The sequence below is a fragment of the Bombina bombina genome, chromosome 3 (genome assembly GCF_027579735.1).
Source record: "Bombina bombina isolate aBomBom1 chromosome 3, aBomBom1.pri, whole genome shotgun sequence".
Classification (NCBI taxonomy): Eukaryota; Metazoa; Chordata; class Amphibia; order Anura; family Bombinatoridae; genus Bombina; species Bombina bombina.
The window spans coordinates 1,226,332,989-1,226,358,832 of record NC_069501.1 but is presented as its reverse complement, the minus strand read 5'-3'; the positions used below and the strand labels follow the sequence as shown (position 1 = coordinate 1,226,358,832).

At 35.5% G+C, this 25,844-nt stretch overlaps 1 protein-coding gene across 1 annotated transcript in view; it reads right to left on the bottom strand.

Annotated features, from left to right (window-relative positions):
* The window catches only part of WNT11 (Wnt family member 11), a 164,835-nt gene that overhangs the window by 36,509 nt on the left and 102,482 nt on the right, over window positions 1–25,844 (bottom strand). Inside the window, exons 4-5 of the mRNA XM_053708702.1 lie at window positions 21,246–21,523; window positions 18,943–19,235 (exon numbers count right to left, since the gene is read on the bottom strand). Of these exons, the coding sequence (XP_053564677.1) occupies window positions 18,943–19,235; window positions 21,246–21,523 (571 nt within the window). The remainder of the gene's footprint in view (window positions 1–18,942; window positions 19,236–21,245; window positions 21,524–25,844) is intronic.

Sequence of the window (25,844 nt, the reverse complement as noted above, 5' to 3'; positions counted from 1 at the left end):
TTTTTATTTGGGGGGTTGGTTGTGTGGGTGGTGGGTTTTACTGCTGGGGGGGTGTTTGTATTTTTTATTTACAGGTAAAAAAGCTGATTTCTTTGGGGCAATGCCCCACAAAAGGCCCTTTTAAGGGCTATTTGTAGTTTATTGTAGATTAGGGTTTTTTTCTATTTTGGGGGGGGCTTTTTTTATTTTCATAGGGCCCTTAGATTAGGTGTAATTAGTTTAAATCTTTGATAATTTCTTTTTTATTTTTTGTAACATAGTGTTTATTTTTTTGTGTAACTTACGGCTAGATTTAGAGTTTTGCCGGTAACGACCCGCGTAGCTAACGTTGGCATTTTTCTGGCCGCACCTTTTAAATAACTCTGGTATTGAGAGTCCACAGAATGGCTCCGTTAGGCTCCAAAAAAGGAGCGCACAGCATATTTAACGCAACTTCAACTCTCGATACCAGAGTTGCTTACGGACGCCGCCAGCTTCAAAAACGTGCTCGTGCACGATTCCCCCATAGGAAACAATGGGGCTGTTTGATCTGAAAAAAAAACTAACACCTGCAAAAAAGCCGCGTTCAGCTCCTAACGCAGCCTCATTGTTTGCTATGGGGAAACACTTCCTACGTCTGCACCTAACACTCTAACATGTACCCCGAGTCTAAAGACCCCTAACCTTACACTTATTAACCCCTATTCTGCCGCCCCCGCTATCGCTGACCCCTGCATATTATTATTAACCCCTAATCTGCCGCTCCGTAAACCGCCGCTACTTACATTATCCCAATGTACCCCTAATCTGCTGTCCCTAACACCGCCGACCCCTATATTATATTTATTAACCCCTAATCTGCCCCCCACAACGTCGCCTCCACCTGCCTACACTTATTAACTCCTAATCTGCCGACTGGACCGCACCGCTATTATAATAAAGTTATTAACCCCTAATCCGCCTCACTAACCCTATAATAAATAGTATTAACCCCTAATCTGCCCTCCCTAACATCGCCGACACCTAACTTCAAACATTAACCCCTAATCTGCCGACTGGAGCTCACCGCTATTCTAATAAATTTATTAACCCCTAAAGCTAAGTCTAACCCTAACACTAACACCCCCTAAGTTAAATATAATTTAAATCTAACGAAATTAATTAACTCTTATTAAATAAATTATTCTTATTTAAATCTAAATACTTACCTGTAAAATAAATCCTAATATAGCTACAATATAAATTATAATTATATTATAGCTATTTTAGGATTTATATTTATTTTACAGGTAACTTTGTATTTATTTTAACCAGGTACAATAGCTATTAAATAGTTAAGAACTATTTAATAGCTAAAATAGTTAAAATAATTACAAAATTACCTGTAAAATAAATCCTAACCTAAGTTACAATTAAACCTAACACTACACTATCAATAAATTAATTAAATAAAATACCTACAATTACCTACAATTAAACCTAACACTACACTATCAATAAATTAATTAAATACAATATCTACAAATAAATACAATGAAATAAACTAACTAAAGTACAAAAAATAAAAAAGAACCAAGTTACAAAAAATAAAAAAATATTTACAAACATCAGAAAAATATTACAACAATTTTAAACTAATTACACCTACTCTAAGCCCCCTAATAAAATAACAAAGACCCCCAAAATAAAAAAATGCCCTACCCTATTCTAAATTACTAAAGTTCAAAGCTCTTTTACCTTACCAGCCCTGAACAGGGCCCTTTGCGGGGCATGCCCCAAAGAATTCAGCTCTTTTGCCTGTAAAAATAAAACATACAATACCCCCCCACAACATTACAACCCACCACAACCCAATTAGTTTAAAATTGTTGTAATATTTTTCTGATGTTTGTAAATATTTTTTTATTTTTTGTAACTTAGTTCTTTCTTATTTTTTGTACTTTAGTTAGTTTATTTCATTGTATTTATTTGCAGATATTGTATTTAATTAATTTATTGATAGTATAGTGTTAGGTTTAATTGTAGGTAATTGTAGGTATTTTATTTAATTAATTTATTGATAGTGTAGTGTTAGGTTTAATTGTAACTTAGGTTAGGATTTATTTTACAGGTAATTTTGTAATTATTTTAACTATTTTAGCTATTAAATAGTTCTTAACTATTTAATAGCTATTGTACCTGGTTAAAATAAATACAAAGTTACCTGTAAAATAAATATAAATCCTAAAATAGCTATAATATAATTATAATTTATATTGTAGCTATATTAGGATTTATTTTACAGGTAAGTATTTAGATTTAAATAGGAATAATTTATTTAATAAGAGTTAATTTATTTCGTTAGATAAAAATTATATTTAACTTAGGGGGGTGTTAGGGTTAGGGTTAGACTTAGCTTTAGGGGTTAATACATTTATTAGAATAGCGGTGAGCTCCAGTCGGCAGATTAGGGGTTAATACTTGAAGTTAGGTGTCGGCGATGTTTGGGAGGGCAGATTAGGGGTTAATACTATTTATTATAGGGTTATTGAGGCGGGAGTGAGGCGGATTAGGGGTTAATAACTTTATTATAGTAGCGGTGAGATCCGCTCGGCAGATTAGGGGTTAATAAGTGTAGGCAGGTGTCGGCGACGTTGAGGGGGCAGATTAGGGGTTAATAAATATAATATAGGGGTCGGCGGTGTTAGGGGCAGCAGATTAGGGGTACATAGCTATAATGTAGGTGGCGGCTATTTGCGGTCGGCAGATTAGGGGTTAATTATTGTAGGTAGCTAGCGGCGACGTTGTGGGGGGCAGGTTAGGGGTTAATAAATATAATATAGGGGTCGGCGGTGTTAGGCAGCAGATTAGGGGTACATAAGTATAACGTAGGTGGCGGTCGGCAGATTAGGGGTTAAAAAAATTTAAACGAGTGGCGGCGATGTGGGGGGACCTCGGTTTAGGGGTACATAGGTAGTTTATGGGTGTTAGTGTACTTTAGAGCACAGTAGTTAAGAGCTTTATAAACCGGCGTTAGCCCAGAAAGCTCTTAACTACTGACTTTTTTCTGCGGCTGGAGTTTTGTCGTTAGAATTCTAACGCTCACTTCAGACACGACTCTAAATACCGGAGTTAGAAAGATCCCATTGAAAAGATAGGATACGCAATTGACGTAAGGGGATCTGCGGTATGGAAAAGTCGCGGCTGAAAAGTGAGCGTTAGACCCTTTCCTGACTGACTCCAAATACCGGCGGTAGCCTAAAACCAGCGTTAGGAGCCTCTAACGCTGGTTTTCACGGCTACCGCCAAACTCTAAATCTAGGCCTTAGTGTTTGTTATTTTTGGTGACTTAGTTGTAAGTTTTTTGTAACTTAGTATTTTTTAGTGTAGATTTAAATTATTTAAATAGGGTTAGGTGTTTAAATATAGAATATAGTTATTTTAATTTGTAGTTTAATGTAATTTTAGTTTAAAAGTTAGGGTAGATTAATTTTTATTTTAACATAGTTTAATGTAATTTTATTATAATCGTTAGTGTAGATTAATTAGTAATTTAATATAGTTTAATGTAATTTTAGTATAATATTTAGAGTAGATTAATTAATAATTTAATATAGTTTAATTTAATTTTAAAGGTAAGTTAATTTAATATTAAAGGGACACTAAACGATGGAAAAAACTTAATGTGCATTGCGTTTCATAGTATTACCGTTCTCAATATATCCTTCTTTGAAAGTTTATTGATTTCCAAACCCACCGCTAGGCTATTCTTTTGCATCCTTCAATCATCAACGATAACCTGGTTTATCATAATGTAGGACTTAGGCCGTTATGCGCATGCGCGATCTTATGCACACATCATCCAATACGTCACTCAGCCTTAAACCAGCAGACCCTCTGAATTGCAATTAGAGAGCTGATGACAAGAACGGAGCTGTGCGCACACATGAGTAAACAGATCGCAATGCACATGAGCCTGGTGACAATATTGGCACTTAATGATATGCGTGGAAACGCAATCGGATTGGCAATTTAGTTTGTTATTAAACGGCCCACAATAGAGGGCAGGGCCGGATTGGGCAGCCGGGATGGCAGCTCAGCTGGGCTGGCTGGCTGCTGTGTATATTATTGCTTGCAGCTTTGCTAAATTGCTCTAAGTTTTTGTTGCAACTTGCAAGTCAGTCCCTGTTATGACACAGTTAGTATTTAGTCCTCACTGCTGCAGCATCTGTGTAGTAAAAGGTATTATTTATTTTTATTAAACTTATGATATTTTTTATATATTGTTAACCCCTTAACCCCCTCTCCGTCCGACCGCTGCTGCGGCTGCCTCACTCTGACTCGGACCGTCCGCAACTAGTAACTACTTAGTTCCCCACTGGGCCGCCAGGGAGGAGGCAGGAGGATCATCATATGTGGGCCGGGTCAGGCAGCAGGTGGGCCGGGCCCGGGCCAGCGACTGTGATGTCACGAGAGTTGACTGTCTGTCTCACCAGCACCACGTGACATAGTGGAGGGAGCCTCAGCCAGACGCTGCGTGCGTCGCATCATCAGTGAGCATCAGTTAGCAGCCAGGTCACGGCATGTGGGGTCACGTGTGGACAGACAGTGGGAGCAGCCAGGGTCCAGGGACTGAACTGAGTCTGAAGAGAGTCGAGACCTCACCTCAGAGACGGGCCGACGGCGGGACCTTTAGGATGGCGGACAGCAACTTAGTAAGTTGGTCATTTTTTTATTTGGGCACTGGCAGTGGGCAGCAGGCTGCAGGCAGCAGCAGGCCAGCAAAAAAGCAGAGCAGCACTGAGGCAAACATTGTGGTCGGTCAGGAGTCAGGGCAGAACTTAGAAGATCACTGATCAGTCACCACACAAATTAATCTCATTCTCTCATCATGTATGTAGTATAATTTTTTTTAATTAATTTTATTATGATGAACAGTGAAGATCAGTGATTGTGAAGTGATATACAAGTTAGTGACTGACTGTCTGTGTTAAGTCCAGACTCCAGTACAGTAGAAGATATTACAGTGACGGGCACTGAGAACTGGCACTATTCTGCTAAGTGGCTACAGTAATGGATGTCAAAATGAGTCAGTTGGCTGATTTTCAAACAGAAGCAACTTTTGATATTAACATAACAACACAGTCACTATGCTGCCTCTCTTTTGCTATCAATATCAAGCATATGATGTAGCCTTTATATTATACAATGTGGAAAAATAAATGCAGTTTAAGTTTTGCAGCTGTTATTGACAATGAAGTTATGCTGTCCCTGGGAATACTACTACCTGTTTTGTGATGTTTATTCTTTGGTGGTGAGGGCAGTAATCTGCTGGGAAAGTGCACTGTTTAAAATAGCAGGAACAGCATAAATGCTTTACTGTGTATTATGTTTAAAGAGTTTTATCCTTCATTAAAGAAATGTGCAGATAAAAATTTATTTTGAGAGTATCATGTACAACTGCAACGCTGTGTGCAGGTTGGTTCACAAAGGCAACATAAAATTGTATTCAATAATTCGGTTATACAATGCATAGAAGCATTCTTGCATATGAAGAACATTATTTCACAGAATATGAAGTGTATATATATATATTTAATTGAACTTAATTCTACAGTTCAGATGCATTTTATGTGGTTGAGTGTTTCTGACTAGGTGCACAGCCCTGTCTACAGAGGGGTTAAACAATAGTAAGTCACTTTTGTGTTAAAGTTTGTTCTGTGTTTCATATGTGCATAAACTTAACTCACAATATTTTTATTTTCTATTATATGTATATATATATATATATATATATATATATATATATTATATTTATATATATTATATATATATATATATATATATATATATATATATGAGTTGAAGGGAAAACCAACTAGAGCATAGTTGGCTTTCTTGAAGGGGCAGGGCTAGGTTGGAGGGCGGGGCTAGGTTTTTAGGGGGGGCGGGCGGGGCAGGGCTGGTCTATACAAATTTCCAGGGCCGGTCTGATTTCCCAGCCGGCCCTGATAGAGGGTTGCCTTTAGTTACGTCATACCTGAAATATAAAATTATACTTTTAATATATTCAGAAAGATCGTTAAGCTGTATAAATAGGTAAGTTATGAGCTATAAACTTTGGTGATACGAAATTGGTGATCTAATTTTGCTTAAAATTGAAAAGTTTTGGAAGCCTTTAAGTTAGCGGGTTGTTAGGTTTAGGGGTTAATAGGTTAAAGGGACAGTCTACCATAGAATTGTTATTGTTTTAAAAGATAGATAATCTCTTTATTACCCATTCCCCAGTTTTGCATAACCAACACAGTTATATTAATGTACTTTTTACCTCTGTGATTACCTTGTATCTAGGAACCTTCTTCCAGCCCCCGATCACATGACTGTGACTGCTTATTATCTATTGACTTAAATTTAGCATTGTTTTGTGCTAAATCTTAAATAACCCCCTGTGCCTGAACACAGTGTTATCTATATGGCCCACGTGTACTTTCTGTCTCTTTGTGTTGAAAAGAGATTTAAAAAGCATGTGATAAGAGGCAGCCCTCAAAGGCTTAGAAATTGGCATATGAGCCTACCTATGTTTAGTATAAACTAAGAATACCAAGAGAAAAAAAGCAAACTTGATGATAAAAGTAAATTGGAAAGTTGATTAAAATTAAAAGTCCTATCTGAATAATGAAAGATTAATTTATACTAGACTGTCCCTTTAATTTAGTTTATGGCGATGTGGGGGCTGGCGGTTTAGGGGTTAATTTAGTTGCAGTGGGCTCCGGGAGCGGAGGGATATGGATTAATAATATAATGTAGGTGGTGGCAGTGTAGGGGGCGGCAGATTAGGGGTTAATAAATATAATGTAGGTGGCGGTGGGCTCCGGGAGCAGAGGAATAGGGGTTAATAAGTTTATTAGAGTGGCGGTGGGCTCTGGGAGCGGCGGTTTAGGGGTTAATAACTGTACTTAGTTGCAGTGGGCTCCGGGAGCAGTGGGATAGGGGTTAATAACATAATGTAGGTGGTGGCGGTGTAGGGGGCGGCAGATTAGGGGTGTTTAGAATTAGGGTACATGTTAGGGTGTTAGGTGTAAACATTACTTATAATCTCCCATAGGAATCAATGGGATATCGGGCAGCAGCGAACATAGCTCTGGCTGCTTTCAGACTCTTATTGATTCCTATGGCATCCCCCGCCTCCAGGGCGGGGGATTAAAAAGCAGGTACGCTGGGCCGAAATAGTGCCGACCATACCTGGTAGATATTTGTTAACTAGCAAAAGTAGTCAGATAGTGCCGAATTTGCATTCGGAACATCTGTAGTGACGTAAGTATCGATCTGTGTCGGACTGAGACCGCCGGATCGTATGTTTCGTCACAAAATTCTACTTTTGCCGGTCTGTAGGGTTTGATAACTAAGGGGAATCAAGCTCGCCACAATTACGATGCGGAATTCCGACATATTTGCGGTTGACGGCTTGATAAATAGGCCCCATAGTCAAAGGAACATCAAACTTCAAATGTAATTTAAAGTGGGCTACATTACAAGTGGAGCCTTAATTTAACGTGGGTCCGTACATGGGCTAATTCACCCATTTATGGGCGCACGTTAAATAGCCATCCATTAGAAGAGCATGGTAGCAAATAGCATTCTAAAAATTAACCAGAGGTCAGACCTCTAGTTAATTTAAAAAATGTCCCCCAATTGCCCCCAAAATACAATGTAGTGTACCTTACTAAATAAACAAATAATAGTAGCATCATTATTTTATTAAAAAATAACTGACTGCACAAAGCAGTTATAAAAGGGTTAAAGTGAGCGGGCGTGTGGTAAAAAAGTGGCACTGAAAAGTGCCTTTACATAGCGGTCTATGGGGACTGTGTGTTTCCTATAAATATATATGTATATGCTTTTATATATATATAAATCAAACCACTGCACTCCCTTGCAGTGCAAATCCGCAGGTGCTCAGTCCATAGAAATAGACACACTGTATAGTAAACCAGGCACTCTTGCTTAATTCGAATAAATTCTTTATTATCCGGTACAATCCGGTATTCCCAACGTTTCGGTCCTCACATTGGACCTTTGTCAAGGGTACAAATCTGATCCGGGTCCGGCTATCACATATATATATATATATATATATATATATATATATATATATATATATATATATATATATATATATTAATATATATATATACACATATAAACACATAAATATATGTATATATTCATATACAAAAATATTTTAAATTTGCTGCCTTTCACTGCGCAACTTACCCCCTTCGATGCGCTAAGCTCCGTGCCGTGTCTCACGGCATCAGAACTAGGCTCCCATTGGTGCTTGTGAGCGTAAAGCTTCCATGCAATGCGAATGCAGGGTTGCGTTCGCATTGCACTTCACCTATAATACCAGCGCACATTTGCGTGCGCTGTTATTACGAGTGGAGCGCAAATATCTTGCTTGCGAAAAGCGCAATTCTGAGCTCCAGTTGTAATCTGGTCCAAAATGTTTAATTATGCATAATTAAAGAAACTTTGAAACATAATTTCATGATTTATTTTGAATGCTCTTTCTGTAATTTAAAGAGATAGAAAGGTCAAAATTTAAATATGCATGGGTGCATTTTAGTTTTAAATAGCAGTATTTTTGCAATATACTTTCTTTAGCAAAAATTCTTCTAGTAAAAGTTATTACTGTGTGTGTGCGGCATACACACATATCCTGTGAAGTATATCGTAAAAACGCTTCTATTTCAAATTGAACTGCATTTATGTACATTTCAATTTTGATCTTTATATCCCTTTAACACTGAAATTTGCAGTTTCCACTCCCCCTTAGAGGTTGAAGTGAATTCCCCAGAATGCAGAACCCTGACTCTGATTGGTTGATATGTGCAGGAACTAATTTATATCTCTTCCAGTAAATGAAGATAAACATTCAAGAAACTTTACAAGGGGTGTGTCCTGTGACTGCAAAACAAAATCCTCTAAGCCAATCAGGGGAAGCATATCTGTATAGCCACCAGTTACCAGTATTTTTAAACCCTGAACGTTTTCATCCTTTATCAGTGTAATAAATTATGATTATAATATTGTGTCTGGTGTATCATTTGGATTACTCAAGTAGAGTGTCAAATCTCTGATGGCGAGTTTCCTGCAGAGTTTAGTTTACCATCCAGTAAATGGTTAATCAGTATAATGTGCTGGCTAATTACTGTACAATGCTTCACCTAGATTTTGATGTGTTTCAGTACATTAGCACCAGGAACATTATATTATTTCACTATTCATTATGTGCTGAATTATGAGAAACAGTAGCTATATTTATTGGCACCAGATTACATATGCATGGCAAAATGAGTAAGCACAATTCTATTCAGGATTTGGCACAATCACTGAATATTAAGCTACATTACTATCTATGGCATCCATAGACAGACAATACTCAGGTATGCCTTCAAGTTTTTTTCTCCACACCTAGTAGCTTATTGCTACTAAAATGGACATACATTTAATTTGAAATGCTTTTCAGATATAAGAATGATTTTTTCCTAATACATATGGTTTTCAAAAATTTACCTTTTTAAAAATATTATTACTACATTGCAAGTGACAACTTTAAATGTGCACGTGAATTACTAAAGAAACAGCAGTAGGCCTTGTGCACCCAGCTGTTTGTATATTCCATGTGTTGGTGATGATATCATGTGACACAAAGGCAAAAGTATTTGTCACATAAATAGCAGGCTGCAGGCACAAAAATAGTGATAACACATTTATAGTGCAAAAATGTTTCTAGTTGAATGTCCTATGGTATAGTTAAAGGGACAGTATACACCAATTTACATATAGCTGCATGTAATAAACACTATAAAGAAGACTATGCACAGATACTGATTTAAAAATCCAGTATAAAACCTTTTAAAAATAATGTACTTAGAAGCTCCCAGTTTAGCACTGTTAATGAGGTTGATGGGGACACCCAGTGAAAGGGGCTGGAAAAACAAGAAGAGAAGACCCCCCCCCCTTCCCTGTATATGAAAAGACAGTTAACAAAAACAGGAGCCAGCAGGAGTCTGTAGACATCAGTATACATCTGACACTGTGGGGCTTTGTTGATGAGGTTAGTCTGGGACACCCAGTAAAAGGGGCTGGGAAAACAGGAAGAGCTAACATCTCCTCCCCCCCCCCCTCCCTGCATATGAAAAGACAGATTACACAAACAGGATCTTTTGGGGCTTGGCTTTAAGTCTGAAAATCATCCACAATATTATTAAAGGGATACTAACCCCTCATTTTTTCTTTCATGATTCAGATAGAGCATACAATTTTAAGCAACTTTCTAATTTACTCCTATTATCAATTTTTCTTTGTTCTCATGTTATCTTGATTTGAAAAAGCAGTAATAAAAGTTTAGGAGCCGGCCCTTTTTTTAGTTCAGCACCTTGGTAGAGCTGCTGATTGGTTTGCTACATTTAGCCACAAATCAGCAAGTGCTACCCATGTGCCGAACAAAAAATGGTCTGGCTCTAAAGCTTACAGTACTGCTTTTTCAAATCAAGATAGCATGAGAACAAAGAAAAATTGATAATAGGAGTAAATTAGAAAGGTGCTTAAAATCTCATACTCTATCTGAATCATGAAATAAAAAAATTGGGTTTAGTATCCCTTTAAAAAATAATTGGTTATATAAATGCATCATCTACAAAACATTTATGCAAAGACAAATCTAGTGTATAATGTCCCTTTAAAATACAAATTGTATTTCCCTTTAATCAGATATTAGCTCAAAAATATAAGAGGTTGAATAGATGTTGCATAGCTAAAAAACAAGGCATGAGCCCCTGTGCTTACGTTGCCAAATAACATCTTTTTAATATTTTTCCTAAAATATATACTGCTCAACTTTGGCTTGGTTTTGGATCCCAAACACTTTTTACATTACAATTCACACAAATTTCTAATATAAAATTTACATTTATTAAATCCGTTTTTATTGTACACCAATTGTTCCAATATATCTGCTTGATTCTTTCAACAGATTTGTTAAAACACATTTTATTTACTGATTATTATTTTTTACTTGAGTATCATAATACATGGTTATTATTTACTGTTATTAAAACTGTTAATGCGTTTTCCACCAGTTAGGGGAAAGTGTAAAACGTCATTAATAGAGATTATATTTTACTATAGCCAGAGTTCCTTATTGAAGGACTAAATTAGCTGTTTCAGATTTCAGCTCTTATGGGCATTGCTTCAAGATCAGTTTTCAGTTACGAGAAAAAAAAAACGAGAGCAGAGTTAAACATATTCATAAACTTTGGCGTAGCATGACTAAAATACTGAAGTGATGAGCCAAGTTTTAAATCCAAGAATTAAAACCTCTAACATACAAGCAAACTACTTTTAATTTCATAGGGAAAATTCACTAAATTACATTTCAAGAACTGTGTTATAAATGGCTCAATCTAAAATAACAGAACCTGAACAATTTACATATTTTGTGAAACAATATGTTTTCAGTTTCAAACGTATGGAACTAATGACTGCAATATAGCCTGACATTTATTAAAGGGACGTTCTGATGTAAAAATGAAATGCCCTTATTCTTTATACTTACCCTAGCTTTGAATGAGTTTTAAGGGACATAATACAAGTTGGGATAGAGACAACATATAATAATATGTACTTTAATTAATTTACCTGCAAATGTAAACTGCAGTGTCTCGTCGTTAACCCTTTCTTTTAAGTTTCCAAATTGTACATATCTAACTCCCCCCACACATTTCCTTATATGGCTGTATCTATATCTACCATTGATTTGGTAGAATGCAGAAGTGTACACTCATTATCTGCTGGAGCATACCTAGAAGCGAATAAGCTGCTGTGAACTCAGTTGAAATACAATGCCTGTGTTTCTGATGCTAAACACTGATAACAGGGGGGTGGATCAGACTAGTCCAGACAGCATGGCTAAGTAAGCAATTTTGCTTATTTTTGAAAATTATTTTAACATACTTGCCAGCAATCTTAAACAATTTTTTAATGCAAACTATTTTTACTTTATTAGCCATTTTATGATATACACAGATCTCAACATGTTTTATGGCACTTTAACCCTTGCAAACATACAGGCATAAGTGAATTTCCACTTTGGTGTGCAAACAGTTTTTAAGTAAGAAACAGACAGTGGAAAAATACACACTTTTTTGTTCGTACTATAAGCATTGATTTTATTATAATTGCTTTTATTTGAATTTGCATTATTATTGGAGGGAGCTCATGTACTAGATTTTGAAATTATTATACTATTTAAGACATAGAGCACTAATACTTTTATGTCATTAGGAAACAGCTAGTCTTGGACACAACCTACAATGCTATTGGTTCCTGAGCAGGACATTTTACCTTTTTTTTTAAGAATTCAAATAAATTAAAATAATTACTGCACATTCCTATTGGTCACTTTTTAAATAAATTAGCAAATAGGAATAAAAAAAATGGCTGGAACAGTTACATAATGACAGAAAAATGCCAAAGAAGGACAATGGGCTGCACTGGATGAAATCTATGGATTCTAGAGGGAAGACTTGGGGATGTCATTTGAATGGGGTGTTTTTTTTCTGGAGGTTTAATAATTATTTTATACTTTTTCAGTATTTTTTGTTGGAAAAATAAAAAGTTTTTTTGGGGGGTTGCGGATCTTAGGTTAAAGGGGCACTAAACCCAATTTTTTTTTCTTTAATGATTCAGAGCACGCAATTTTAAGCAACTTTCTAATTTACTCCTATTATCAATTTTTCTTCATTCTCTTGCTATCTTTATTTGAAAAGCAAGAATGTAAGTTTAGAAGCCGGCCCATTTTTGGTTCACAACCTGAGTTGTGCTTGCTGATTGGTGGCTAAATGCACCCACCAATAAACAAGTGCTGTCCAGGCTACCAAACAAAAAATTGTCTGGCTCCTTCGCTTAGATGCCTTCTTTTTCAAATAAAGATAGCAAGAGAACAAAGAAAAATTGATAATAGGAGTAAATTAGAAAGTTGCTTAAAAAGGCATGCTCTATCTGAATCATTAAAGAAAAAAATTGCGTTTAGTGTCCCTTTAACCTAAGATCCACAACCCCCCCAAAAAAAACTTTTTATTTTTCCAACAAAAAATACTGAAAAAGTCTATCTGAATCATAAAAGAAAAAAATGTGGGTTTAGTATCCCTTTAAGGGTTACTTTATTAGCAGATGGAATTTTTAGCATTGGGACTGAGCCAGTTAAGGGTTAATAGCAGAGGATTTAGCACTGGAGGTTGTGGTGGTTTAGGGGTTAATAGCGGTTTCAGGGTTAAAGCAGCAGGAGGATTTGCAGTTTATTTCCAATTCTGTTAGAAGCATTTTTGCAATGTAGTTCAATTTGCAGAAATGTTGCAGTTAAAATAAATGAGAGTTTTAGTGATACCTTTCTAACGTGAATACAACCTGCTGCCAATATGGTCGTTTGTATCATCCTTATATATGCACTTATAACTTATATAGTCATAACTTTTAACTGAAGCTTTTTTTTTTTCTCCAGACAATTAAATACATGCATGAAGCTATGGGCTTGCAAGTTCTCATACCTGAATCCAGTCCATCCGCAATCACCACCAGAAAAGCAGCATCACCTTGCAAAATGTAGCATTGCATAAGAGCTCACTTGTGCAATACTGCCCCCTGATCTCACGCAACCAATTATGTGCAAGTAAAGGTTGTCAATCACCCTGGTCTTATCAGGCCAGGCCATGGAAATTTTAAATGACATTATACACTAGATTTTTCTTAAATGTTTTGTTGATGATCTATTTATATATCCCATCTGGGAGTGTTATTGGAACAATGTATCGTTTTGCTTATTTTTTAATAACACTGTGCTGATTTCCAGACTTATAGAAAAGACCCAAAGCTCCTGTTTGTGTAATCTGTCTTTTCATATGCAGGGGAGGGGCGAGAGGAGGTGTCAGCCCTTCCTGTTTTCCCAGCCCCTTTCACTGCGTGTCCCAGCCTAATCTCATCAACAGTTCTAAACTGGGAGCTTAAAAGTAGGTGTTTAAATGGTTTTATACTGTATTAGTATTGGTGCATATTCTTATTTATAGTAGTCTCTATTACATGTAGTTATATGGAAATTGGTGTACAATGTCCCTTTAATTAGGAATAAGTAGTTTAATGAGAGCTTTAAAATAACCCCAATAACATGTTTAAAATGTTTCTAATCACTTTTCCTTGTTACATCAAATACTATACTATGCATTTACTTCAATTTAAAGTAAAAAGAGATTTTATTCCAACTTCAAATCATGACCTCTTGTTCAGGAACACACAACTTGCCTTATTTGGGGGGAGTCAATTTGAGTTTGAGACTGCAGACAACATTGCTAGCCACAGTCATTAAGTTAGACTAATGTGCATAGTTTTGCAGTTGTTATCTTTTAAAAAAAAATTAAGCAGATATATGTAGCAGGGTTAACCTTGATAAGCCAGCAGAATACATTTACAGCTCCGAAAATTGGAAAATCCACATGATTAAGAGATAAATCACATGAAAAGAGAACAAAATAAATAAACATATCATGCAAAGTTGTTTTAATACACATAGCCAAATATTATGTTAAAATCTTAAGTTGTTTATTTGTCCCTTAAAATTTTATGGAAACTTTGATCAGCATAGAAGGATTGCTCAGAACCTAATGTTAATTCTTAGGAAAAAATGGCATGGAGGAGTGGCCGGTTAAAATGCAGGCCACAATTACTTATCAAGTGGTGACAGAATGTAATTTATTCTCAAAACATATTTCTAAAACTATTTCCCCGCTAGTGTAAACACAACTGCATTCTTCCATGAATTAACACTGTAGAATACTTTCAGCTTCAACAAACATATCTGCACAACATCAAGCCTATTGATTTTATCACTGAAAATAACATTGTGTGGTTTCTAAAGTTATTAAAGAAACATTATACTCAAAATCAACTTTAAAATAAATTGCAAAAGCAAAAAAAAACTATTTTATTTTGTATTTTGCTCACTTTGCCTTTAAAATCCAGACTACTTTCCCTGTAACTCTGTACACAGTGACTGGTTGATATGTGTTCACCTATATCTGCCCCTACCTGGATGCAGCAAAGGAGATAAGATAAAAATACATGAGGCTTTTTGGGAGGTATATTCTTGAAGTGCAAAACAATGCAATGGTATCTAATGAAATTACAATTTTAAATGTTTTAAAACATTTAGGGCTAGAATACAAGTGGAGCGCTAAATATCGCTTTCATGAAAGCGATATTTGCGCTTCACTGTGTAATACCAGCGCACGCTAATGTGCTGTGGTATTGCAAGTTCATAGCAATGTGAACACAACCTCGCGTTCGCATTGCTGGGAAGCATTGCACTCATCAGAGCGTGCTTCTATTAGCTCCTATGGGAGCCTTGTTCTGATGCCGTCAGACACGGCATCAGGACTTTAGCACAGTAAGTCTCGCAGCAAATATTAATATATATGTACATGATTATATACATATATATTTATATATTAATATCTGTATATACACATATTAGCACATAAATATATATGTATATAAGCATATACATATATATTTAGTTATTTACTGGGAACACACAGTTCCCATAGACCGCAATGTAAAGGCACTTTTCAGTGCTGTTTTGTTTTCTAACACCCCACTCCAACCAACTTTAGCCCCAAAATACTGCCTAGCACAGTAAAGATGCTGCTATCATTATTTTTAAATAACATATGCTAGACTGTTTTTTGGGGCACATTTATAAAATTAACGAGAGACCTGATCTCTGATTAATTTTATAAGCGCTAATCGCTATCGTGAGCAATTGTGTGTACAGATATTTTTGCAATGCAGTGCTTAATTACTACTGTATACTATACATATATAAAAATAACGTTATTGCCCCTTTAAGCTTCTCTTTGTTAAACTTTATAGTTATAATTGGTTGATTTTATCAAATAAAAATATGATGACTAATATTTTGCCATTTACTGGTACTTGCATGTGTATTTAACACTTTGGCAACCAGGCAGCCAAGCGGTAAAAATAGATTAAACACCTCTTTATTTTCTGTAAAATTGTGTTTTCCCCCGTTTCGTAGAGGGGCTTAAACCCCAAATATTTATTTCACAATTCAGATAGCGCATACATTTTAGACAACTTTCCAATTTACTTCTATATTCAAATTGACTTCATTATCTTGTTGTCCTTTATTGAAGGAGCAGCAATGCGCTACTGGAACCTAACTGAATACATTGGACTCGATTTATAAAACATTGGGCGGACATTGCTGCGAGCGGGCAACATACGCTGTATGCATTTAACATTGCACCAGCAATATTTGTGTAATGCCGCCCCCTGTTCGCAGGCAGCCAACTGGGCCACCATCAGGGACTGTCAACCATTCCGATTGGATTGGGACGATTTCAATCCGCCACCTTTTAGGTGGATGAAAGGTTAAAGGAACACTGAACCCAAATTTTTCTTTCATGATTCAGATAGAGCATACAATTTTAAGCAACTTTCTAATTTACTCCTATTATCTATTTTTCTTTGTTCTCTTGCTATCTTTATTTGAAAAAGAAGGCATCTAAGGTTTTTTTTTTTTTGGTTTTTTTTTTTTTTGTTTTTTTTTTTTTTTTGGTTCAGCACTCTGGGCAGCACTTTTTAATTGGTGGATGAATTTATCCACCAATCAGCAAGGACAACCCAGGTTGTTCACCAAAAATGGGCCAGTATCTAAACTTACATTCTTGCATTTCAAATAAAGATACAAAGAGAATGAAGAAAATTTGATAACAGGAGTAAATTAGAAAGTTGCTTGAAATTGCATGCTCTATCTGAATCACGAAAGAAAAAAATTGGGTTCAGTGTCCCTTTAAGGATCAGCGGTTTTAAAGGGACAGTCAACACTAAAATTGTTATTGTTTAAAAAGTTAGATAACATCTTTCCTAACCATTCCCCAACTTTGCACAACCAACATTGTTATATTAATATTCTTTATAACATTCAAACCTCAACATTTCTGCTTGTTTCTAAGCCACTAAAGACAGCCTCTTAATCACATGCTTTTGTATTTGCTTTTCCCAACAAGAGACTCCTTGTTCATGTGGGCCATATAGATCACATTGTGCTCACGCCTGTGGGTTGTGCACAACACAGCTAAAATGCAAGTCAATAGATAATAAATAAAAAGTCAGGGGTCAGTCTGCAGAGGCTTAGATACAAGGTAATCACAGAGGTAAAAAGTATATTAATATAACTGTGTTGGTTGTGCAAAACTGGGGAATGGGTAATAAAGGGATTATCTATCTTTTTAAACAATAACAAATTTTGAGTTGACTGTCCCTTTAAGACCACTGCTGGTTAACTATCATTTCAGGTGAGCCTGAGACATTGGCCATCCGAAGCAGCAATCACTGCACGGTAAATGGAGCAAATTGGTTGAGTCAATGACAAGAGGCAAATATGCGCAGACACCAATTATCAGCTAGCTGCCAGTAGTGCATTACTGCTTCTGAGCCTACCTCAGTATGCCTTTCAAAAAAGGATGCTAAAAGAATAAAGCAAATAAGATAATAGAAGTAAATTGGAATGCTCTATCTGAATCATGAAATATTCACTGTTACTGTACTGCTGCAAACCAAATAGCTAGTTTAGGCAATATTTGTAAAAATGAAGTTACAGATTTTTGGTTGTGGTATCACTAGGAAGCATGGGACAAAGCACAATGTGTTCACAGACAAATGGTGTTTGAATGCTTCTTTAAAACAATCTCTACAACCATTTTTTATAGACATAGTTCAACAAATTCCATGAAAATTACAGTTAACCTAAATGTGAACATACAAATCACTGAAGGTGATTATGTCAGACACTGCTTACATGTTTCCGTCAGGAAAAAGTATCTTTCTTTACATTACTGAATACCAAATATCTGTTTTACGTGACATAGACGACATTTTTTATTTTAGTCTGTCAAATACAATTCCATTACATGGAGGAGCTTTTTCAAGTTAACCCAAGGTTAGAGCAAGGGCTGAGGTTCAAGATAGAAATAAGGAATTTGCTTGCAGATAAAATACTTTTAGTCTGCCCATCTCCAGTTTTAAAATACATTTTGACATTTGACTGCTTAATATGATTTAAAGGGAAATAAAAACCCATATTTTTGTTTTATAATTGTAAAATAGTATGCTCTATCTGAATCATGAAAGAAAAATCTTGTGTTTCATGTCCCTTTCATATGGCAGTAATAAAATAATGTATTTCCTTCATTAAGCAGCAACCGATTGCACAGTGCTGAACAGTTAAATAAAATACAGATTTTTAAGGATATGGATAATGGAAACTCGTCTATCAGGAAGAAAAAAAAGCATGTTTTAGTTTCCAAATATTTATTCATGCAACATAAGAGATCTGAAACCTGAACATACTTGGTACATAGGAACACAATACGTCAAAATACACATTGCTCCGATTGACTCACAAATCCTAAAAGGAACTTATCCCTTTCAATATAATCAAGGAGGAAAACTGATTTGGGGCAAAGGTTACATTGGTTTAAGTTAGTTTTCTTCACTGCATATATTGTAAAACAAATAGATTTTCTTTATTACTTTTAGATCACTTACTTTTGTATACAAAAAAGCCAAATCTTTTTACATATCTAGATCACTAACCAGGTAAAGAGAGAACTTTTTCTATCATCCCTAAATTTTGTGGTCTGGAATAACCTTACAACTGTAGGTCCCCTCTTTCAGAAGGGCATTAGTCTACTCATACATTTGTGCAACACACACCCTAAAATAATACATGTAAATGTTAGTGGTGACTTCACATATTGGTTGAATGGAATCATTAATAAACTGTCTATGGTCAAAGATTTCATAAATGTGGTCACAATATCCAGCCAGTTGTGTCATGTATCTTACCTGTCTTGTGTTCCATGTGACCCCAACTTCTCATTTTTCAAGCAAAAATCTGGGGAGCTTTGAAGATATATAAGTTCAGTTTCTTGAACAGGTCGTATGTCAATGTCCTTTGGCACCAGCTGTTTCCGCGTTCCCATAGGCCGATGCACAACCTTTGTTGCTGATAGATACTTTGTTTTCAGGTCCAAGGCGATTTCTCTGAGTTCTTGTAGACCTCTCCAGCATGTCTTAATGGAGCAGGACCCGGAGACCCCATGGCACTTACATTTCATTTCCAGAGAGGCTTTTAACACCTACAAAAAAAAAAACAGGTGCTCATTTCTTATATAGTTTGGAAATTACCTTAAAAAACAAAACAAAACTTATAGCTTATTCAAATGTGTGAAATTCTTGGAGCTGATAGGATTATCTATTGAGATTTGATATCCACAGTAGCATTACAAGTAGATATGCATTTCCTATGCATGTATACTTTTTGCAGTACATCAGGGGTATCCATATTCAGCCTTGGGACCATAAAAGAGCAGACTTGAAAGATGTCTGTTTGGGCACTTATTTCTAGGTAATAAGAACATTATTTACCTCCAGTGTCCAGAGTGGGGACAAGAAGGAGCTAAGTTCTCTTGTGAATATCCTCCTTATATTAAAGCATAAAATCACTCTTTTGGCCAATGAGTCACCGTTTTTAAAATTATGTGAAATCAACTCTTTCACATATTGCACCAGGAAAAATTCCAAGACTTTCCCTTAAAAGAATATAAAAATAAATGATAATAATAATAAATAATAATAGTTGTCATTTGAATATTTAAATGCTGCCATATTCCAGTGTTGATTCTCAGACTTATAGAACAATTCTACAGTTAAAGGACCACTAAACCCAAAATCTTTCTTTCATGATTCAGATAGAACATACAAATTTAAACAACATTACAATTTACTTCTATTATTTATTTTGCTTCATTTTTTAGATATCCTTATTTAAAGAAAAAGCAATGCACATGGGTGAGCCAATTACATGAGGCTTCTATGTGCAGCAACCAATCAGCAGCTACTGAGCATATCTAGATATGCTTTTCAGCAAAGAATATCAAGAGAATAAAACAAATTAGATAATAGAAGTAAATTAGAAAGATGTTTAAAATTGCATTCTCTTACTAAATCATGAAAGAAAAAAATGTGGGTTTCATGTCCCTTTAAAATTCAAATAGTTATGTGGTCATATGAACTACTGTTTACTATTGTTTTGTTTTTTCAAAATGGCTACTTTCATAAAGCAACAAGAGATCTAAACCAATTGTTTAGATAAGGAACAAAATAATAAAACATAGTTTTATTAAAGGGCCATTGTACCAATTATTTTCTGTCATTGAAATGAAATAGCAGCAGTTCATTATCTTTATTTTTTTGTTTGTTTATTTAATGTGCTTATTTATTAATGTATTTTTGCCTGAAAAACATATGAAATAAAAGCAGTTTAAATCTCAACAGAAACTAATGCTTATTGGTTAAAAGGTACATACCAGCCAAAAGGCATTAGCAGGAAGCACCTTTCAGCCAATGAGCAATGAGCAAGTCAGTGGGCATTACCAGGAAGTTTCTGTCAGGCAACAAGCTTTGGCAGGAAGTACATAATTGATACTGCTATATTAGTTTTAATTTCCAATTAAACAGCTTTTACTTTATATGTTTTCAGTCAAAAGTAAAAGCTTAACTTACTTAAATAAATGTTTTTTAAATACAAATTTGATACATGCAGTTTTCCTTTAAAAGTAATAACCTGGACACATTGAAATATTTATTTAATACACTAACTTCTGAGTGCGCAATAGAGAGAAAATGTATATATGTTTAAATCATTAAAGGGATATGAAACCCAAAACATTTATTTTCTGATTCAGGCAGAGGATACCCCTTTAAAATGTTTCTAATTTACTTCTATTATAAATTTGCTTTGTTCCCATGATACTCTGTATTGAAGAGATACCTAGGTAGGCATCTGGAGCACCACATGACAGTAAATAGTGCTGCCATTTAGTGCTCTTGCAAATTGAGAGCATTCTTTTACAACTGCTGCAATATAATGCTGCAGAAATGGACCAGTTCCTAAGCATGTATCCCTGCTTTTCAACAAAAGGTACAAAGAGAATGAAGAAAATTGATAATAGAAGTAAATTTGATTAAAATTGCATGTTCTATCTGTTGGGTTTCATGTCACTTTAACAATGTTATTTACACTTTGTAGAAACTTTATTTAGAATCTAATTTTTATTTTATTGATAGAGAAAAATGTAAAACGATACCTGTCTCCCCACTTCACTGTTGTGCAGGTGCATGAGTTTATTAGCCTGGGATCCTGCTTTTTTCATTTTCATTGGAGCATCTGAAAATTTAGATCCCATGAGAAGACCATAATTGAGATTGTCAGCACATCCACCCCATCGATATCCAGGTGCTGGAACATCTCCTGGTATAGGACCACATGAGCAGCCAGGGATGTCCCCCGTGGTGCACGCCCTTGCAATGGTGTGGCTGATGGTGGCAGCCGATAGGGCATATACAAAAGCAGACTCTCTGGTACCTGTAAAACAAGTTACAGTTCAATTCATTTAAATAATTGTTCTTCTAAATACATAAATGTGCTAACATAGTATTCATTGACTGGTGGGAATATTCCAAACTGGCTACAGTGCAGAACGGAAGAGCTTTTTAACTGATTCCCACAACTAATCTACCTCTATCAATTTGCAACCCACATAGTGATCCTCTTTTCTACAAATGGTTCATTCCTAGTCTCAGTATGTTGTTCCATAATATGTAATAGTGGGTTTGTGTGTACTTTTTATTAGAGGTGTGCACAAGTAAAAAATTCAGTTTGGCCAAATCTTTCATTACAAACCATTTAAAAAAATGTTGTATTTGTCTCATTTTAAACTAAACAAATAACGACCAATCGTGAAACATTTATCTTAGTTTTCATTAAATTAATGTAAATGTTCCTTTGCTACAGTACTTCTTTTGCTCAATAACTGAACAGTGCTTACCACCTAGAAGTATAGATTCTAATCTTACAATATGAATGTTTAGTTGAACAGAGAAGAGCGAGTTATTTTGTATTTATTATTACTGTTATTGTTGTTGTTATTACAAAGGAAAGATAAAATTGCTACATTGACTCTTAGGGGTCAATTTATCAAGCTGCTCCATACCGCTGCTCCATAACCTGTCTGCCTGCGCTGAGGCGGCGGGCAGAAATTAACCCGATCGAATACAATCAGGTTGATTGACACCCCCTGCTAGCGGCCGATTGGCCGTGAATCTGCAGGGGGCGGCATTGTACCAGCAGTTTACAAGAACTGCTGGTGCAATGATAAATGCAGACAGCGTATGCTGTCGGCATTTATTGATGTGCAGCGGATATGATACGCTACATCGTATCATCTCCGCTCGCACATTAATACATTGACCCCTTAAACTTAAATAGCAAATGCAATATTCAATTAAAAACATTTATTAAAATTAACATTCAAACATTATTAGTCTATAAGTCAAACTTTGAATGGTACATTCAAAATGTGTTGCATTCACTAGGAACAAAAGTTACTTCAATTCTATACAAACATTCATGTAAAACAATTGAAAACTTTCATTCTTTTGTTGTAATCTCAAAAAAAAGGCATGTGCCTAATAAAACATTAATCTATAGTATTTATTTTTAAAAGATACTTAATATGAAACTGTTATGCTAAAACTATTTGAAAAGCAGTATATATTACTTGAGATAATTCTTTGTTTACAAACTTATAATCAAAAGCTCAACTCAGCAGAAGCAATGTCAACAGTACATTCCAGGCATTTTTTTAGAAGACTTAGTAATGGTCATAGATTCATAGAGCCTATGCAGTATTAGAAGACAATTATGCAGCTAAAGAGGTTTAGCTGATAGAATTTTCAAAATTAATATTGTTAAAGAATTCTTAAATCATTTTGTTTTAATCATTCACAGTCAAATGTAAATAATAACATTAAATTATTTTTACTGAACATATTTTAATGCAAATGTGTGTTTTTTTATATAATAAAAAATGTCTATGTAATCTTCAAAACTGACCTTACAGAATATTGCATTGAGCATTTTAAAGTGATATCACTTTTTAAAGGGGCATCAAAAAGATGGTAAACAGTAAATACATGCTAGATGTAATGCATTCAAAGCATAATAGGGTAAATGTATTTTTTAATTATATTAGCTGAGTAATTATTGAGGATATAAGTGTAAAGGTTCAGTTTCTATAAAGTACTTTAGTTTCTATAAATTAATGAGTGCAGCCATGTTGGAACCTAGGTTTATCTCTATCTCTTCTGCTGAGGACAAGTAGAGACAGAGGGCCAGATGATCTAAGGTTTGTCACAATATTGCTATGATGTAAAGGTGTCCGCATGGCAATTCGAAAATTAATGTGAAATGTTCTAAAGTGATTGAATTCCTGTTTGAACACTTTACTGTGTTCTCTTACATTTGTGGAAGGTTCAATACTTCAGCATCGCTGCATGCGGAGAAAGTTAGTGTTATTGATTCCTTTGTTTAAGGTGTATTAACAGTTTACCTTAACCGCTTTAGTTCCAAAGCAATAGAAATACTTGTAAATAAATTATTAATCTATTGGAGCTGGGGCAATATGTGTATATTATGCATTAGTGCATGGCGCATTATTTTTTGCATTACATTGTAAAATTATTTAAGTGACAGTCTACACCTGATTAAACATTAATCCATACCTTTGATTAACAAAAGAAGTTTCATCTGCACCCGATTGCAGGTCCAGTAACTCGACCGGTACATGAGTAATAATGAAAAGAACATTGGTTTTGTTCATATATATAAGGTCACCAAACTCCCCCCACTGTTACGTCTTTAAATTTCATTAGATTAAATCGTCCAATCCAAAGCGACTCCCTAGTTGGATTGTGAAGATGTGTTCATGCCGATTCGCTCAAGCACAAATAAAAGGGGAACCAAATATCCAGCAATTGTGTATAATTGACTATTAGTCAACTGGAGCAGAGATTAGTTAGGACAGGCACAATCTATAATTAAATGAAATACTGGAAGATGTGCAGTTAAAAAGAGTTCTTGTAAGCTCTCAGAACACTTTGCGCATGCTCCACTGCAAAACAGCGGCATCACTATTTTTTACATGCACAAGTCTTGAAAGGCATAGAGAAGGGAACAAAGGAAATGAGTGAGGAGTTTGGCAGCCATATCTAGATCCCAAAAAAAGTTACTCATCGTAACATTACTGGTGTACCGTTCGATCTGCAATAAATTCAAAGGGGTGCAGCGGTATGTTTTTAGGATGATTGAAGTTATGGCTCATAGATTAACCGGGTGTAGACTGTCCCTTTACTAATTTTGATTATTGTATAATAAACAAACAAAAAAAATGTTTAAATGTTTTTAATTTGGCGAGGTTTAAATTGAAACTGCTACAACTGTATAAGATGTGTACTTCATTCAGTAGAACAATCCCAGAGCGGTTTTATGTTTATAAAGAAAAATAATGACATAAACGTATGGGAAATCAAACAGCTCTGGGCTCTCTTGCGTTATTCTAATAGAGTGACAAAGACAGAGGCTTCATAAGCCATAAGTGATACATGGGCTAAAGACTGAGCTGGGGACCTGACCAGATATTTCATAAAGTACAATTCCCCTCCTACATTTTGTCAATTTCACTTCATATTATTTAAAAACATTCAAACATCCTCAGTTTTGTTTTTTTCCCTAAACAATCTGATTTTCAGACAGCTTACAAACTCTATTATTTATATACAGTCTTGTAAATGGCCTTTGTTTTGCTGAGCTGGGCAAACCAAACTACACATCTGTTATAACTATTTTACCACTCAGTATTATAACTGACAGCTTATGGCTTCCTTCCCATATTCATTTAGTGTTTCTGTTTACTTTGTAAGTTTTGAAGGGGTCTGCTAAACAATAAAACTATTATTACCTCACTACAATAAATGGTTTTATTACATCTTTTATTTATTGGTTACTCTCTCATTCTAGAAATCACACAAAATTCAAATAAAAGTTTCTAATTTACCTCAATTATCATATTTGCTTTGTTCTTATGGTTTTCTTTGCTAAAGATATAGGGGCATATTTATCAAGCTTCGAATGGAGCTTGATGCCCCGTGTTTCTGGCGAGCCTGCAGGTTCGCCAGAAACAGCAGTTACGAAGCAGCGGTCACAAAGACCACTGCTCCATAACCTGTCAGCATGCTCTGAGCAGGCGGACAGACATCGCCGGAATTCAACCCGATCGAGTCCGATCAGGTTGATTGACACCCCCCTGCTGGCGGCCTATTGGCCGCGAGTCTGCAGGGGGCGGCGTTGCACCAGCAGCTCTTGTGAGCTTCTGGTGCAATACTGAATACGGAGAGCGTATTGCTCGCCGTATTCAGTGAGGTCTGTTGGACCTGATCCGCACTGTCGGATCAGGTCCGACAGACCTTGATAAATAGAGGCCATACTGTACATAGGAATGCAACGTGCATATGTCTAGATCAATACATGGCAGGAAAAAGTGCTGCCATTTAGTGTATAACATTCTTCCAAAACTGCTGCCATGTAGTGCTGCAGAAACTTGCACTCTCCTGAGCATACCTCTCTGCTTCTCAAGGAAGCATACCAAGGGAACGAATAAAATTTGAAAATAGAAGGTTTAATGTCCCTTTAAGTTTGATTGACAGCTGTAATCATAGTATATACACATTGTACACTTTTTTCAACTAAGTCTTATTTATGTTGGTGTTGGTCTTTATTTCAATCTATTTTGTTATTATATTTATGTTGTTCTTTGGGGGACTATATTATTGTTATTTTCATTTACTTC